The 17,737-nt window shown below is 34.7% G+C and overlaps 1 protein-coding gene and 1 non-coding gene across 2 annotated transcripts; both read left to right on the top strand.

Annotated features, from left to right (window-relative positions):
- Positions 1 to 17,736, top strand: LOC100878248 (synaptic vesicle glycoprotein 2B). The gene is made up of 10 exons (XM_003700231.3): positions 1 to 155; positions 14,555 to 14,793; positions 15,047 to 15,106; positions 15,174 to 15,257; positions 15,329 to 15,653; positions 15,719 to 15,840; positions 15,914 to 16,152; positions 16,219 to 16,663; positions 16,723 to 17,010; positions 17,085 to 17,736. Exons 2-10 carry the CDS (start codon positions 14,757 to 14,759, stop codon positions 17,138 to 17,140), a joined length of 1,656 nt encoding a protein of 551 aa, XP_003700279.1. The 5' UTR covers positions 1 to 155; positions 14,555 to 14,756; the 3' UTR covers positions 17,141 to 17,736.
- TRNAR-UCG (transfer RNA arginine (anticodon UCG)) lies at positions 11,689 to 11,761 on the top strand. The gene has a single exon. It is a non-coding gene; the product is annotated as a tRNA-Arg (tRNA).
- Position 17,737: the final 1 nt, after the last annotated feature.

Raw genomic sequence — 17,737 nt, 5'->3', positions numbered from 1 at the left:
TGCAGATGACATGTCTCTGTGTGGATTCTACGAAGCCCGGAGTGGGGGATATTGGTGCCTCGTGGCCTACCCTATATAAGGTTTGCGCTCTCCCATCGTTACTTGGTTGTTCCCCAATTCGGGCAACTTCTCCGAGACTTGGCAAACCGCACACCGTAAGTCCACGACGTTTTTTTTTTCTTATTGTATCTTAACCTAACATTTCTATTCTATATATTAATATTTGAACGAGTTTAAGGGCTCTCACGCGAGCGTCTGGTTCGTTTTATTGCATTTGACGTTACGGCGATATGGATATATTCGAGCCTAATTGAGTGAGTCAGAAAGTACGCAAGTTTCCAAGCAATTCGTGCATATTCGATGTTAGAATCACTTTCCCATGTCTCTTTTAAAAGCTATGAGGTCTTGCAGAACTTAAATTTCTCGTATTTTTGAAAGAGTTGAAGTTTGTAACCATAGCATTTAACAGATCTTGAAATCCTTGATTTTTTGAAGTTATGAAGCTTTGATGCCACAGAATTTGAGGTTTTGCATCTAAGTTTCGAATCGGAGACGATTTCGAAATTCCTGAATCTCTTTAAAGTTTTAAACATTGAAGGCTTTAAAGTCTATTCAAATTTCTGTATTCATAAAAATCGAAAAACCGTAAGGCCAGAAAATCTTAAATTCTTGAACCTGTAAAGTCTTAGAGCCTCATAAATTTCCCAAATTCTCAAAAATCTTAAAACATTAGCCATTTAAAAATCTCTAAAAACATTGAATTTCTTGAAAACCTTGATGCCATAAAATCACGAAGTTTTTCAGCTATGAAACTTTAAAACTTAACAAATTTTATAATCTTCACGTGTCAATGTCTATAAGACTCGAGTTCCTTAAAGTTTGAGGCACTGAAATGTTTCAAAACGTTGGAACAGTAAAGTATATCAAACCTCAAACTCTTGCAAGTTTGAGGCCGTGTGGTTCTAGGAATGGTCAAATATCTCGAGACTTTGAGGCATTAAAAACTTGTGGCATTAATAAGATTTCAACTTTAGTTTAAAGTTTAAAGTTTTGAATAAGATTCAAGTTGTGAAACCTTACTAATTTGAAGCACCAGTCATAAATTCTTGAGGCCGCGGGATCTCAAACCTTTACAACCTTAACGCCGTTTACTTTTAACAACCGTAAGTCTTTAAAGAAACTTCAAAGTTCTAAAACTTTGAAGCCTTAAACTTTGAGAATCTGGAAAGTTTGAAGGTTTGGAGAATGTGGAGACTTTGAAGCTGTGAAGCGTTTAAACTTCAAAACCTCGAAGCCTCACAGTTTTGAAAATTAAAAGTCTTCAAGTCTTGCAATGTTGAAATTTCTAAAATATGAAGTTTTAAAGGTTTGAAACCTTAAAGCCTTGAAACTTTGAAGCTCTAAAGCCTTAAAGTTTTGAAGCTTTAAAATCTTAAAACCTTCGAATCTTGAAGTTTTCGTGCTTTAAAGTCTGAACCCCTTAAAATCTCAAAATTGTACATCTTTCAAACCTTAAATACTTGAAACCTAGAAGTTTCAAAACCTTGAAACCTCGACATTGTGAAATTTTGAAGCCTCAAACCCTTTGAATTTCGAAATTTTGGTGCCTCAAAGCCTTTACGCCTTGCAATTTTGATGCCTCAAAACGTAAAAACTTTCGACATTTTTGAAACTCTTGTAACAAAGCCACTTTGTTCAATAAAATTCACGTGTTTTTGGAGAAGGAAGTAACGTTGATAATTAGTAATCCATTTATAGCGGGTTGTCGTGTAAGCAAAGAACAATGTAACATTCTAAATGCAGTGTACACAAAGCTGTTCATGGTGTTGACGAGTAATTATACAGTGACAGTAAACTCAATACGTATCTGGCAAACGGTCCGCGTAAAGTCGAAGTAATTAAAGATCCAGGATCGCGAACTAGAACACTGTATTATTCTTGGTCTTCGGGACATAACCGGTTAAAACCACTTTCAAAAAGGTCTGGACACTTTAGCACGTGTTAGATCGCGAGAGGGCCGTGATAATTTCTTCCATCGATTACATCGTGGTTGAAAAAGATTGATGACGTCTGGCTAAATTCGCAACAATCGAGAGTCTCCGTTTCGCTCGAACCTAATTCGAGCTCGAGTAAATTGCCCGTCTGATTAATACAGCATTCATCTTGATTACAATTTATTTGCTTGAGTTTAATAAACAATACGGGAGAAAGTTGACATTGCAAACTTCATTGTTACCGTTTAATTATTAGAATAAGTAGTGTGAATTGGAAGTTAGGATAGGGTAGGTTAGGTTAAGACGTTATTTGTTTAGTTTCAGTCAATAATTTTGTAAAAAAAACAGCTAAGTTAACCAAGATAAGATAGGAATAAGATTATCAAAATTATAACAGATTTAAGTTATGTGTGGAATTAGGTTAGGTTAGGTAAAAATAAGCTACGTTGAGCTGAGTTAGACTGAAAATTGTTAGTTGTATATAATTAACAATTCTGTAGAAAACAATGCAAATATCGAATCAAATTTTTAAACTAGTATGAAGTTATCACTTTAGGTTGACGCTAACCTAAGACCTAACCTCCTAAGTGCATAACATAGTATTTACAAAAGTAATTTATATTATCAAAACCTTTTTATTTCTAGCACATCATTCGTGGAATCAAATTATGTTAGGTTAAAACACGTTTAAGTTTCATAACTGAATGTTTACTAAAGGAATAATTCGTATCATCAGTCCTCTTATTTATAGCACGTCTAAGTTAGGTTAGGTTAGGTTTCATAACGGAACAGTTACCAACGGAATAAATCACGTAATCAAGGTTCCCTTATTTATTGCACCAACTTATTTGCCGAGTTTGAATAAATAATTTTGCAAAGAAGAAATTGCGAAGGTGAATTTTTCCAATATATTTTTCTAAGAATTTCTTCACCGAGGATCACTTTTTCTTCAGGAAATCGCAACAGTGATAAAATTAGCTATTGCACGATAACAATTAAACGTATCAACAGAAGAAGTAACGTAAGAAATTGCGATACTTCTTTCAGCATAAATGGAATAAGCCTTGCCCCAGTGACGTCGAGGTCAGCATATGTGTTTCCATTTTTCATATTGCCTTACGCGAGGAATCGGCCTCAAACGCATTTGGCTTTTATCTTCTCGATTAATGATACATAATAAATTACAAAGTATACTTTTGTGTTTGCTCAACAAACATTTGGAGACAATGAACCGTAATTGAGACAGAAAGTTATCACGCAACAAATTCATCCATACGTTGTTTTCATTGAAAACATTGCGAAATGCCAGTTGACGCCATTTTTTAATGTCGCGTTTCTATGAAACGTACGACGGTTGTAGATTCTGGTAAAAGCGAATTAAAATGTTCTTTGCTGTTTTTTGATAGGAGCCTTCGTTTCCGAGATGTTGGCGAAAGGGTGGCATTTGGAAGCTACGCCATTTTGAATCCTTGGGCGAACGGATTCAATGGCGAGGGTTCATTCATCTTTAACTCAAGCACCATCGCTTTTACTTTTGTATTATCTTTTATATTTTATATTATTACGTATTATATTTTACTTTTGTATTATCTTATTTTTATTTTCTCTTATTAGCATGATCATCTAAGGATTCAAAATGGCGTCTTCTAAAAGTTAACCTTTAATTTCTTGTATCTTGGAAACGGAGGCTCGTATGGGAAAATACTATAAGACTTTTCGATTTGATTTGATCTGGAGAATCTATAACTACCGTGTTAAACTTTTTTAAACGTAGTTTAAAAAATGACGCCTACTTATGCTTCCTCTATGTCGCAATGAATCCTTCATGTCTTAAAAACGAAGCGATTATAATACGGCAAAAACCTTTTCATCTTTGATGTCTTGACTGAAGACATTTTGTCTACAGATTCTGTGATCAATGCTAACAAAATTATTTAATAAAAATAGCAGAACTCTTACTCACTTCTTCGTTAATGTTCATATGGACAATAGAAGATGTTTAGTATGAACCCAAGTCGAATAGTCTGTTCGGTGGTAACTTCAAAAATTCTCTTCCTATATGACATGTTACATATCCTTGTTATTGTAACAACCACAGTTCCATCCCAGGCTAATAATACTTGCATACCAGAAGAATGTTGCAATAACGTTTGCAAATTGCAAATCATTCAAACGAGAATTCAAAGCGTGAAAGGATCACGGGTATTTTTTATCTGGAAAGGCTCACATGATCAAGTAAAGGGGGCATATCCTTTCACGGTCATCGGCAAGCATATCACACAGCGCGACTAGGAAACGCTACTGGAACATTTATACTCAAGTATCTGAACGTGATAGCCAGTGGGAGGTGGCAGGTAGCTTTTAGCGCTTCGATTCCCCAACACTCATTTCATTTCTACGCACCGTCTGTCGCTGGTCAAGCTATTAAATGTTGATTTACAACGCGTACCGGATCAATTGCAGCGTAGATCGCGCGTAAAACAACGAAGACACCGAGCGGAACGGAGAACCGACCCTCCCGGTTACCGAACCGACTGTGCGCCAGTTTTCCAGTGCGTTATCCTTCTCGCTCGAATTGCCCGCCAAAATTCCGTCGGAAAGTGTCCCGCGATACCCGCTTCAATGCTCGAGACTTTGTTGTTCCTCGAGATCTTGAAAGAGTGCCGATACTGTGAAACGGGTAGATGACGTGTTGCAAAAATGCGATTGCGCTGAAGAATTTTTATACGGTATTTTGCATGTTTCTGTGACGTTTGTCACTTGATCTTGTCGTGGTGGGCCACGGTTCCTTGGACTCTCGTTCCGCGGACGTTCTACGTTCGCTCTTGCAGTGAGTAAACCACAACTATGTCTTAATATTCTAAGATTATTAACACAAACATCAGACTACGCAATTTTTAGAGGTTCCTATCAAAATTTGTTAAAACATTTTCACGATCCGGTTCGTACGTTTTACACTTGCCTCACGATACGGTATTTGTACAGTTCGTGATTGTTCTGCGGAACAGTTACACAAACAGTTGCTACCAGCATCAAAAGAAACCAATCATTGCGCGCCTATGTTTTGGAGTTACTTCGATATCGACTATACGTTTCGTTTATTCGAATCAAACTACCCATTTAATGTTTGTTTCTTGTTAATCAATCGTGTACACTTAGAACAATTCAAAATTAACATTTTGATAAGCAGTCAAAACTGATAAGCCGTTTTGACGTTTTAAAAGCATTGAAATCTTTTAACGATCCTGAGATTTTAAAAAACATGTTTTGAAACTTCAGATTCAAAGCCTTGAAACATCAAAAGTCTTCATATTATTGAGCTTTTCAGTAACGTAAAACCATCAAACTTGAAGCCTTGAAACATCGTAGCTTTGAGGCCATTAGATTTCAAGCTTTGGAACATTGAAAATTTGTCAATTTTCCAAATTTTTTAGGCTTCCAAATAATCGTTGTACTTTTAAAGCATCACAGGCCTCACAATCACAAAGCATCTTAGCTTTGAAACCTTGAGGCCTCAAACTTTTAAGACTTGAAGCCTTGAAACATCAAAAGTCCTCATGTTATTGAGCTTCTCAGTACCTTAAAGCCATCAGACTTGAAACCTTAAAGCATCGAAGCTTTGAGGCCATTAGGTTTGATGCTTTGAAGCTTTGAAACATTGAAATCTTGAAATTTGTCAATTTTCCACATTTCTTAGGCTTCCAAACAATTTTTGTACTTTTAAAGCATCATAGAGCTTAAAATCATAAAGCCGCTTACTTTTTTAACATCATGAAACCTTGAATTTCTATGTCTTTCAACTTTGAAGTCTTGAAGCCTTCAGCTTTTTACGTTTGAAGCTTTGAAACATCAAAAGCCTTTCTATTATTGAGCTTCTCAGTACTTTAAAGCTATCAGATTTGAAACCTTGGAGCATCGAAGCTTTGAGGCCATTAGGTTTGATGCTCTGAAGCTTTGAAACATTGAAATCTTGAAATCTGTGAATTTGCAAAATTTTCGATGCCTCCAAACCATCTTCGCAGTTTTAAAACATCGAAGGACTTGGAATTATAAAGCTTCTACAATTTTTAATACTATGAGGCCTTAAATTGATCAGTCCTTTAACTTTGATGCCTTAATGCCTTAAGGTTTTCAGGCTTGACGCCTTGCAACTTTAAAAACCTTCGTGTCATTGAGCTTTTCAGTACTTTGAAGCCATCAAACTTGAAATCTTGAAGCATCCAAGTTTTGAGGCCATTAAGTTTGAAGCTTTGAAACATTGAATATCTTGAAATTTGTCAGTTTTCAAAATTTTTTAAGCTTGCAAACCATCTTTATAGTCTTAAAGCACCGCAGAGCTTGAAATAAAAAAACTTTTAAAATTTTTAACCATGTGTTCTTGAATTTGTAAGTCTTTTTAGCTTTGAAGCCTTGAAACTTTAAGCTTTTTCAGGCTTGAAGCCTTGATGCTGTTCAGTGAAACCTTAAAGATCTTAACATTATTCAGTTCCAAAAGGGTTTGAGATCTTAAGACGTTGATTCTCTTCTACTTTGGAGCTTTAAAGCTTTAAGAAATCTTACAGCTTAGGAAACCGGAAGTTTTCTGAACATTTGAATTCTCAAAATGCATAAAGCAGCGGAACCCTTGAGATTTTAGAAATCTTCAACATCCTCGGAGAGTGAACGGTTTTAAAACGTATTGTACCGAAAAACGGGAGTCAATTAGTATCTGCGCAGCCCGTGGTGCGAACAAATCTTAACGAGTGTGATGACACCGCTTTTCAGCGACGACACCGCTTGCCTTCTGCCTCCTCCTTCCACCCCCTTTGGCAAATTTGTCGGCAACGAGACTGATTATTATGTCCTTGCGAGACTCACGATAATTACAAACCGCTTTACTTTCAGTGCCACACGCTTGACACGCCGATTAGAGCTTTCGAGAGCAGCTTGACCTCGTTTTCCTCTTCCACCGTTCGATCCGCGATCGCGAACGATACTCGATCAACCATGACAACCAGGGACAGTTGTGCCAATCTTCTCTAGTAAACGTGGGTACGTTGTGATTTAAGCGTGCCTACCCTCATACGGGATATATCTCTTTCGAAATCCCTCAAACTTTTAAGTCTACTGCTATACATTAAGACACTGAATTTTAGGTTAGATTAGGTAATATTATTGCAATGTTAGGTTAGGTTAATAGATAACCGAATAGTTAGTTAATAGATAACATTATTAGACAAATTATATTTTCTGGTAAATATGAGTATATTATTGACGCGAACACACGTACAAGGATAGGTATAGTATAGGGATATGAGAAGTAGCTGTGCCCTCATAAATCTTTGAGGGTGCCTCAAGATTGAAAACTACTGTTCCAAAGAATTAAACTAGTAGATATTTTTCCAATATTTTATAAAAAATATGGATACGTTATTAATCCAAAGATATCTGCTTCCGTATAGGAAATATCTACTTTGGCCTCATAAAGCTTTGAAGCCTTCTAAATTGAGAAGGTAATTTCTACTGTTCTGGAAAATTATAGTAATATATATTCCGCTAATCTTCTTCTAGAAAATATGAGTACATTAACTTAAACACTTCTACTTCCATATAGGAAGCGCCTCATAAATTTTTGAGGCTATGTCCTTCTAAATTGAGAAGGTAATTTCTGCTGCTCTGAAAAATTACAGTAATAGATATTCTTGTAATCTTTTCTAGCAAAAAGTAGATTAACTTAAACACTTCTACATCCATATAGGAAGTACCTATTTTGGCCTCATAAGTCTTTGATAGTATTCTCTCTTAAATTGTAGAGTCTGCTATTCGAGAAAATCATACTAATAAATATTATGCTAATATATCCCAATAATTATTTTCAGCCTAAACGCATCTATTTTTATATAGGAAGTATCTATTTTGGCTTTATAATCCTTTGAGGCCAAATATAAACTGAGGAGGCAAATTCTGTTATTCTAGAAAGTCATACCAATTCTCCTAATCTTTTCTAGTAAATATAGGTACATTATTGACCCAAACACATGTGTCCTCACGTGAGGTATACCCCTTGTAATCTTTGAAACTTTGAAGCCTATATATTATATTATGCCATGTACACTTCGACAATTATAAATGCGATTCTATAATTTAATAAATTGTGCCCACATACATTATGTCTTTTCTTATAAATGTAAATATGTGGTGGACTAAAAGAACCTAACGTGAAAAGAGAAATGTTGAATGCCTCAAACTGAACCTAATCTGAAAAGAGAAATATTAGATGCCTCAAACTGAACCTTTGAGGTTACCATGTAATGAAGAGATACAGTGAAAAATGAATATTTATTTATTTATATATTAGTATGGCATAAAAAGATATTTAGTTGTTTCAGTGAAATTGAAACGTTTAACGTCCATAAATTCTGTGTCGTATCCTTAACGGTGCACCACGTGCATCATCGTTGCACCTGCAGCGAGCATCATCGTAGATCGCAATTGCATTAGGACGGATCATTGAACTCAATTTCACAACGGATAATTGACAATTTAACCGATGTAGTTAATTACAGTGTGTCGTACAACGACCTCGATGCGACGTACGCGAACCATTTTATACCTTTAAAAGACGACACGATTGCACTCATCGCGGCTATATACGCTAGTTTCCAAAAAGGTACATTAATGAATTCGTTTGCGTAAGAGATTCTACGAACATTCGTATGACAATTTGGTTAAAACGTCGAAGACCTCGTTATTGCATTTACAAAATATTTTGAGTACAAAATTTGTTTACAGTTCATTTTGATAAAATTGTTAAGGAATAATGATTTAAACAAATTTTTCAAGAACAATAATTTAAATTCATTTTAAATAAATTTGTTATTTAACACTAAACCTGCCGACATACAATGTGCACTTAATTTGAAATTAAAAATGAAGTTAAAAAATAAATAAACAAACGACGAAACATAAATTAGTACGCACATCTGTTCTTTATCTTGATGAAAATCAATGCTAATTTTAAGGAATGTGCTTTAACAAAATGTGTACCTTATAATAAGAAACTTGTGAGGCGGTCATTTGACCGGTTTGGTAGTGTTAGTGTTAAATAAATTTTAAAGTTTCATAAGTGTTAGGGCTAACTTTTTAGGTTCGCCCCTGGTGTACTTCAGTTGCAGTTCACTTCTAGTGTATTGAATTGGATTGTAACTAGAATATTCTAGGATGCGGCCATATATTGAAACTTTGGAATTTGGAAACGTAGAGATTTGGAAATACAATATTCTAGGATGCGGCCATATATTGAAACTTTGGAATTTGGATATTTAGAGACTTGTAAATACAATATTCTAGGATGCGGCAATATATTGAAACTTTGGAATTTGGATATTTAGAGACTTGAAAATATAATATTCTAGGATGCGGCAATATATTGAAACTTTGGAATTTGGATATTTAGAGACTTGGAAATACAATATTCTAGGATGCGGCAATATATTGAAACTTTGGAATATGGATATTTAGAGACTTGAAAATACAATATTCTAGGCTGCGGCAATATATTGAAACTTTGGAATTTGGATATTTAGAGACTTGGAAATACAATATTCTAGGATGCGGCAATATATTGAAACTTTGGAATTTGGAAACGTAGAGATTTGGAAATACAATATTCTAGGATGCGGCCATATATTGAAACTTTAAAATATGGAAATTTAGAGACTTGGAAATACTATTGTAGAATGTGGAAGTAATGCATTAAATTCTTAATTTAGGGATTTAGAAATTTTGAAATTTGGAAAGCGAATTTCTGGTAATTTGGGGACTTGGAATTTTGACAGCTCAGAAATCTGGGAATTTGAAAACTTGGATTTCTTTTCGTTTAGAAATTTTAAAGCTTAGATTTTTTATAATTTGCGGATTTAAGAAATTAGATTTCCAGTAATTTGGAAGCTTGTAAATTTGAATCTCTAGTAATTTGGAAATTTGAAAATTTAGATTTCTTGTAATTGGGGAATTTGAAAGATTAGATTTCTGATAATTTGGGAATTTAAGAAATTAAATCTCCAGTAACTTGAGAATTTGAGAATTTAAATCTCTAGTAATTTGGAAATTTGAAAGTTTAGATTTCTTGTAATTGGGAAATTTGAAAAATTACGTTTCTGATAATTTGGGAATTTAAGAAATTGGATCTCCAGTAATTTGGGAATTTGAAAATTTAGATCTCTAGTGATTTGGGAGTTTGGGAGCTTAGGTTGCTGGTAATTTAGGGATTTCAAAAGGTTATATTTCTGATAATTTGAGAATTTAAGAAATTAAATCTCCAGTAATTTGGGACCTTGAAACTTTAAATCTCTAGTAATTTGAATATTCGAAAACTTAAACTTGTAATTAAGGAATTTAAAAGCTTACATTTCAAACAATTTAAGAACTCATAACTTAAAAAATTAAAACACCAAAAAGTCCAAAAATGTGAAAAAAGAATCCAAAGACAAACAACCCCTCCTTACATAAAAATCTGAAAATGTCAACCCGTGAAAGTCCACATACAGCAACAAGCGTCTACACGTTATATAAAATCCATTTAACTCGTTAACCGACGAGAATCACCAGTGATTTCCACGGCAAATAACTAAAACGAGAAGTTAATAATACGTTAATAGCGTAAGATATCAAATTGCGAAATTAAACAATGATATCTTAAGTAAACGGTATGATAATATACCGTACATTTTCAGCACGACATTCGACGTGTTAACGCGTCAGAGTGATTAAAAATAGCAATCTCTAATAAATTATAGGAAACGAAGACAAGTTGTCCTCGGAGACAACTGCGAGCACGTGCAACGAAATAAATGAGGAAGTCGGCCCGTACGAAGTCTTCTGGAACGATTGTGATTCGCGATAGTTCACAGAAAGTTTGAAACGAACGCGCGCGCGTGATGTCGTCCATTTAACGATTATTTGGTACAGGATGTCCGTCAATGTCTCTTAATATTTAGTCGTTTTCTGGGACGATATTAAGCCACGACACGCCTCCCTCACAATTATGTCGTTCAGACTTCAGGGTCTAACTGCTTGAGGCAATGGAAACTTTTCCGAATATTTTCAAATCACGTTTGCAATGTTCTCAAGACAGATTTCGCGTATTATTTCATTTGCTTATTCAAATCTACGTATTTGTACATTGTTTAAACTTATGGTTTTATTTAGTCTTCGTCACGCATATCATTTTACTTTTGTTACATAAGTACTTGCTATTTAATTAAATTTCGCGTTTCTTACGTTATTCAAATATTACATTTAATTTATATATTGTTAAATATAACAATTTATAATTGTTGTTATGAATATACCTGATTTTGACGTATAATCTTAATTATCTAATAAGTAAATACTTTACGAGTCGAGTACATGACTTTAGTTACGGTTTTTATTAATTTTACACGTAATTTTATTAATAGTGTGCTGTGGTATTAATAATGTTATTGTCAACGACATTCTTTCAGCCAACACAGATTTGACTTATTTTAACGAATTAAAGGCTTTTAATGACCACTGAATTATAACGTCTGTATAATGAAATTATTTGTACGGAATAATGCTGTAAATTAACGGCTAAAATATTTGAGATACAAGTTTATTTGGTATCAAAATGTAATGGGGGTGACATTTTCTTTATCATTGAAATACCAATTTCAGAAAACTACCCTTCAACGACCGTGTGGCCTAACGGATAAGGCGTCGGACTTCGGATCCGAAGATTGCAGGTTCGAGTCCTGTCACGGTCGAAAAATTACTTTTTGTTTTTTTTTTTACTTTCTCCTATTTCCACATTTTTCGTAATAATAACTATTCATCTCTGCATTTTATTTATTCTTATAAAATATATCATACACATCCCTTAGTATTTTTAAATTATAACAAAATCAAAAGGGAAAATTTATTTATTTATTATCAAACACTAAATTATTATTACAGTAAAATTTATTATGAATAATGAAATTACATTTATCATATGCAATTTTTTGTCAAACTTCAGTTACTACCCTAAAATCCAGAATAAAAAGTAAAAAGTAAAAGAATAGGAAACAGTTTATTTATGGTTTAAAAAATAATTTACTAGCATTCTCCGTTTCTATAAACTCAGTTTTTAATCCATAAAAATTATTTAATGTTATTAAGAGTTCATTCAGTCAAAGGTTGCAAGAAAACTGTGCGCAAAACTGAGCGTTACGTTGGTGAGTAAACATCGGACATAATAGAATTGTGGGAATAAGCAACAATTAAATTGATCATAGCGTGCTTTGTTTATGTGTTAAACAGGTGCAGTCATCTGTGAATCAAGGCTGCTTCCTACCCAGTTCTGAAATTTTTCCTCGCTTCCAGTGATTCATTTGAATTTCAAAAATCAGTTTCGTTATCGATCAAACCCCTCTAATTCTAGTAATAATAACGCGAGTGTACAAACATGCGTGACCAACAAAAACAAAATGTCTTTCTAAGTGAAATTCGGAGATTTAAATAATCTTTGATGAAATTTGAGAATTCATATTTTTTAATGAAGATTGAGGATTCAAATTTTTTGTGGTGAGCTTCTGGAATTTTTTTTTGATTCACTTTGAGAGAGTTCACACTTTTATTTAATGAAATCTGAAGATTCGTATTTTTTTAATAGAGATGGAGGATCCAAATTTTCTTTTTAACAAAGATTGAAGGTTCCTATATTTTCAAGGAAGTTTAAGAATTCACATTATTTTATTGAACTCTGAGGATTTATATTTTTCAATGAATATTGGGTATTCATATTTTGTTTCACTTTGAAGGCTCAAACTTTTATCTTATAAAGTATGAAGATTCATATATTTTTAATCAAATCTGCACTACAATTTTCTTTTCAACAAGGCCTAATAATTTTATATAATTTTTAATAATTTGCTTTCAACTTAAAAATTGTTTACAATTTTTTTTTTAATTTCGTGCCTTTTTTTAATTCCATTTGAGGATTCAAACTTGTGTTCAATGAAATCTACATATCCATATTTTCTTCTTAATAAAATTCGACGATTTTCTTTTTAAGGAAAGTTGCAGAATTGTACAGTTTCTAAAAAAATTGAGAGTTCATACTTTTTTAACAAAGCTCGGAGATTCAATTTTAAGTTCCTTGTTACAGCAACGTAACAATAACCTTGTTACCTTAAGAATAAAGGTACCCTATGTAGATGCTGATCACGTCCCACTTTACAAATCGCTTTGCAAACAGACTCAATTATCATCGCCATCATAGGAAAGTCTCGAAATCGTTTCCTTTCAAAACGTTACGACCCACGCCCATTATCAATACAATTACAAATTGGCCCTACTTAACCTCGGGATATTGATTTGAAACACGTGGTCGAGTTACGTTTCAATGGAAAAAACAAACGCATCCCTCTTGAATTCTCATTTCCTTCAATGCAATTCGATCCAGGACCAACCATAAAAGGGGTGAAATGTCACATCACTCATATACACAGGAACCAGGATGAAAAGAATAAATGTATTAATCTTTAATTAACGAGTATTTCATTGATCATATCTTTCTTTGTGAGCGATGTTTCTTTTCAGTTAAAATTAAAGTACTTTCTGTTTGAGTTCAAGTTCTTTGAGTTTGACTTCCTTTAAAATTGACCTCGTCAATTATTTAGAATTTTGTAAAATAAATATTTAATTATTTGTTCAATGTTAGGATGTTGTATCTACAACGTAATGTCACATTTCAAACGTAATAGGGAAGTTATATTTTTAATATAATGAGGAATGTTATATGTCAACATAATGGTACAGAAATGTCTTATCTACAATATAATGCAACACAAATATTATATTTTTAGCAATGTTATATTTCAATAATATTAGAGGAATATTTCGAACATAATACTGTAATGTCACATTTTACGTATGCGATTGAAGAAATAACAGATTTCAAGCGTGATAAGTAATTTCAAGAAAGTGTCATATCATCAAAGTAATATGACAGAAATATCACAGAAATATATGCATAAAAAGAATGTCATATTTCTAACATAATATAATATAAATATCGAATATTATATAAAACGTTTCTAGCATGGCAGGAATGTGTCAACGTAATAATATAAAAAATACCAACTTTCCAACGTAACAGTATACACCAAAATTTTGAGAAAAATTCCTTCATAAATAACAGCTTAATTTACTTCAATAAATAACGAGTTATTTACTAAACTAACACATCGAACCAGATATCAGTGTGAATTCTTGCGACATGAAATTGACATGAAATACGACATGACACACCAGTGATCGTAAAAATGAGAAAAAAAAAAAGTTAATTACCGATTCCGCATTACTAATTTTATATAAGAATTTACATTCCGGTTTTGTTGCATTCAGAGTAATGAATCGACAGTAACGGAGATGAAAGATTTTCTTCGCACGTTCTAATTCAGATTCTCTTCCTTTATTTTTATTCACTTTCATTCGCTACCTTGACGTATTTTTTTGCGAAAAAAAGAAGCTTTTTCCGCTTATGTAACGGCGTATTTTTGCATGATTCGTTTCAGCTCACAAGTGAGCGCAAAACCTAGCCCCGCCGACGAGCAGCAGCAGATCAGCGCAGATTCAGCAGGAAGACTTCGCCGAGATCCAGCAATCCGCAAGAACAAGATCAATCTAATATCGATTGAAGTCCATCGTCGAGCACGAAGATTTCTCATCTAACTCTATCAACAAGCCAGATTCACCCAACTGCGCCGACATCGTAGAATGGTAGAGAGTGAACCCAACTCAAAGCACAATCATAGTACGTATCAATTTCTGGGAGGAAAACATGAAATAATAGTAACATTACGGGAACACCATATTAAGCAATGAAATATTCATAATATAGTGTAATGTCATTCCTTAAAGAATGTCATATTCATCATACCATATTTTCAACATAATATTACAGAATATCATACATATTTAATATCTAAAAGTTGAGATAGAGCTCTATTAACCAATCACTAACTCTCAAAGTATTTTATAATAATTTCTTTTTTCCAAAAATGCAGAGTGTGATGTAAAAGACGAGCGGCTAAACGGCTGTGGCTCAAAGGATCTCGAACTTGCCCGTAAGTATCAATCCACTCTTCCGTTCGTAATTTCTTACGAATCCTCTGAAACAATTTTCTGTAACAGGTATCGGAACAAAGGGCAAGACCCTAGATCCAGAGAAAGGATCGTTCGTTAAAGCAGACTTCGAGAAGGCCATTGAACTTACCGGTAATTACTGTTAATGTTGCTATAGTTTACATTCGTATAACCTTGTACATTATAACTTTTTTTTATCGCAGACTATGGCAAGTTTCACTACTTCCTCCTCACGGTATGCGGCTTCGTCAGCACCAGCGAGGAGATGGACGTAATCTCTATGTCCTTCATCCTCCCAAGTGCACAATGTGACTTGAAGCTCGATACCCAAGCCAAGGGATGGCTCAACTCGATCATCTTCATCGGTATGATGGCGGGGGCGTACGCCTGGGGCTCCGTCGCGGATGCCTTGGGTCGTCGTAAGGTTCTGATCGCCATTTCCTTCACGAACGCCCTTTGCATCGTAGCGTCCAGCTTCAGCCAGTCCTATGAACTCTTCATGTTCTTTCGTTTCCTCAACGGCGCTGCGTAAGTATATTTACACGCAATGTTCAAATTCTCTCTATTCTGTGTTCACGTGAGGTCATTTTTAGCCTTGGAGGCAGTGGCCCGGTCATCTGGTCCTACTTCGCAGAGTTCCAGCCAAAATCTAAGCGAGGCTCGATGCTGTCCTTCATGGCTGCCTTCTGGACGCTTGGAAATCTTTTCGTTGCTGGTAAGTAACGTTGTATACTTGTTGTGTACCCGTTGTCGATTAATCAGATAATAATTTTGCGAAACAATTTCAGGTTTAGCATGGTCAATCATCCCTAATGACATCGGTATCACGAGTGTAGCGTTCACTTATAATTCCTGGCGAATCTTCCTGCTGATCTGCGCTGTTCCATCGTTCATCGTCGCGGGGCTGCTACTGCTGCTCCCTGAATCCCCCAAATACCTCTTGTCTTGCGGAAGATACGAGGAGGCACTCGATATTTTCCGCGGGATTTATGCCATTAACACTGGTAAACCTCGTGACAGTTACACGGTAAGTATCCAATCGTGTGAACATAAAAGTCTGAACCAGATGTGAAGATCTGAATAAACTGTGCAGGTCAAAGAATTGATTTTGGATGACTTCCGTGAACCGGAACAACCAACAAAAAATGGCATCGAGAAGAACAAATGCAAAACAATGCTCAGCGATATTGTAGACAATAGTAAACAACTGTTCATTTCACCGATACTTCGCTTCACCATTATCTCCATCATCATCAACTTCACCTTTCACATCGGTTATTATGGTCTCATGATGTGGTTCCCCGAACTGTTCAATCGTTTTGACGAGTTTCATCGCGATCATCCTGGTGAGGTCGCCTCCATATGTCAGGTGACCGATTACGTCGTTCAAAAGGGTTCTTACAACGTCGAGAATCTTTGTTCGGACAAGATTGGTGCCTCCGTTTTCATGGAATCACTGATTACTGTGGCGTCCGCCATCCCAGCGAATATCATCGCCGTTTTGGGAATGGACCGTCTGGGTCGTAAATTCTTCCTTGGTAAGTGACAATTATTCTCTTTTCAATTGTTCACAAAGTTATGTTATATTTGTTTGCAGTGTTTAGTACATTGTCGTCAGGACTGTGTTCGATAGGATTGTACTTTGTGTACAACAAGCAGCACAACCTCATCGTTTCAGCATTCTTCAGCGGTGTGATAAGCTGTGGTAACGCAGCCTTAGACTGTCTCATAACAGAAGTTTTCCCAACACACCTGCGTGCTACAGGAATTGCAATTTCCATGGTGGCAGCGCGTCTTGGTGGAATTATTGGAAACATAGTGATAGCTCAACTTCTGGATATGTACTGCCCTGCACCAACTTTCATCGTTGCTGCTCTCCTGATTGGTTGGTAGAAGTATCTTTTGATCATGGTCACTTTGTTTTATCTTCGTTATATTGAATTTGCTTTCGTTTTTCAGGTGGAGGATTATTGTGCTTATTTTTACCAAACACAACACGTGAACCACTTTCTTGATACCAGTGGAGAATTACATCAGGGCTGACTAATCAATGTGCAATCACACATGCATTCAAGTTGACAAACTTGCAAAGTCTTAAAGCAACACATTACACATCCATGCGTTTCTGCTCACATTCAGTTCATAAACAATCCATTGTAAACAGCCTATCAATTGAGCTCCACATTCCTATTTTACATATCAAGTTCAAATGGCAATAAAGTAGTATTAGCGATTAGAACGTGTAGTACATAGTAGAGTATATTTTGGAGAGTACATATATAATACGAATGTGAATTCGTATGACACTTTCTTTATAAGAAGACAAAGATTTCACATAATTTCTATGTATTTTCACGTATTAATATTCAATAGAACATTACGTCCTGAATATGTGTAGATTTTGTACACTGACATTAAATGTTAAATGTAGATGTGTATTCCATTATATTTACAATATTTTGCCATGTACTTTTGTACCTTTGTTCATATTTTAAGTACAGCCATCAATGTTATATGTTGTGTACCCTCGTATATTTGTAATATAAAATGTAACAATTGCAAGGCATTTGAAATGTAACAACGAAAAACAGTAAAGTTTTAATGAGAAATAC

The sequence above is a fragment of the Megachile rotundata genome, chromosome 6 (assembly GCF_050947335.1).
Source record: "Megachile rotundata isolate GNS110a chromosome 6, iyMegRotu1, whole genome shotgun sequence".
NCBI lineage: Eukaryota > Metazoa > Arthropoda > Insecta > Hymenoptera > Megachilidae > Megachile > Megachile rotundata.
The sequence above is the reverse complement of the archived record's forward strand: the minus strand, read 5'-3'. Positions and strand labels throughout refer to the sequence as shown.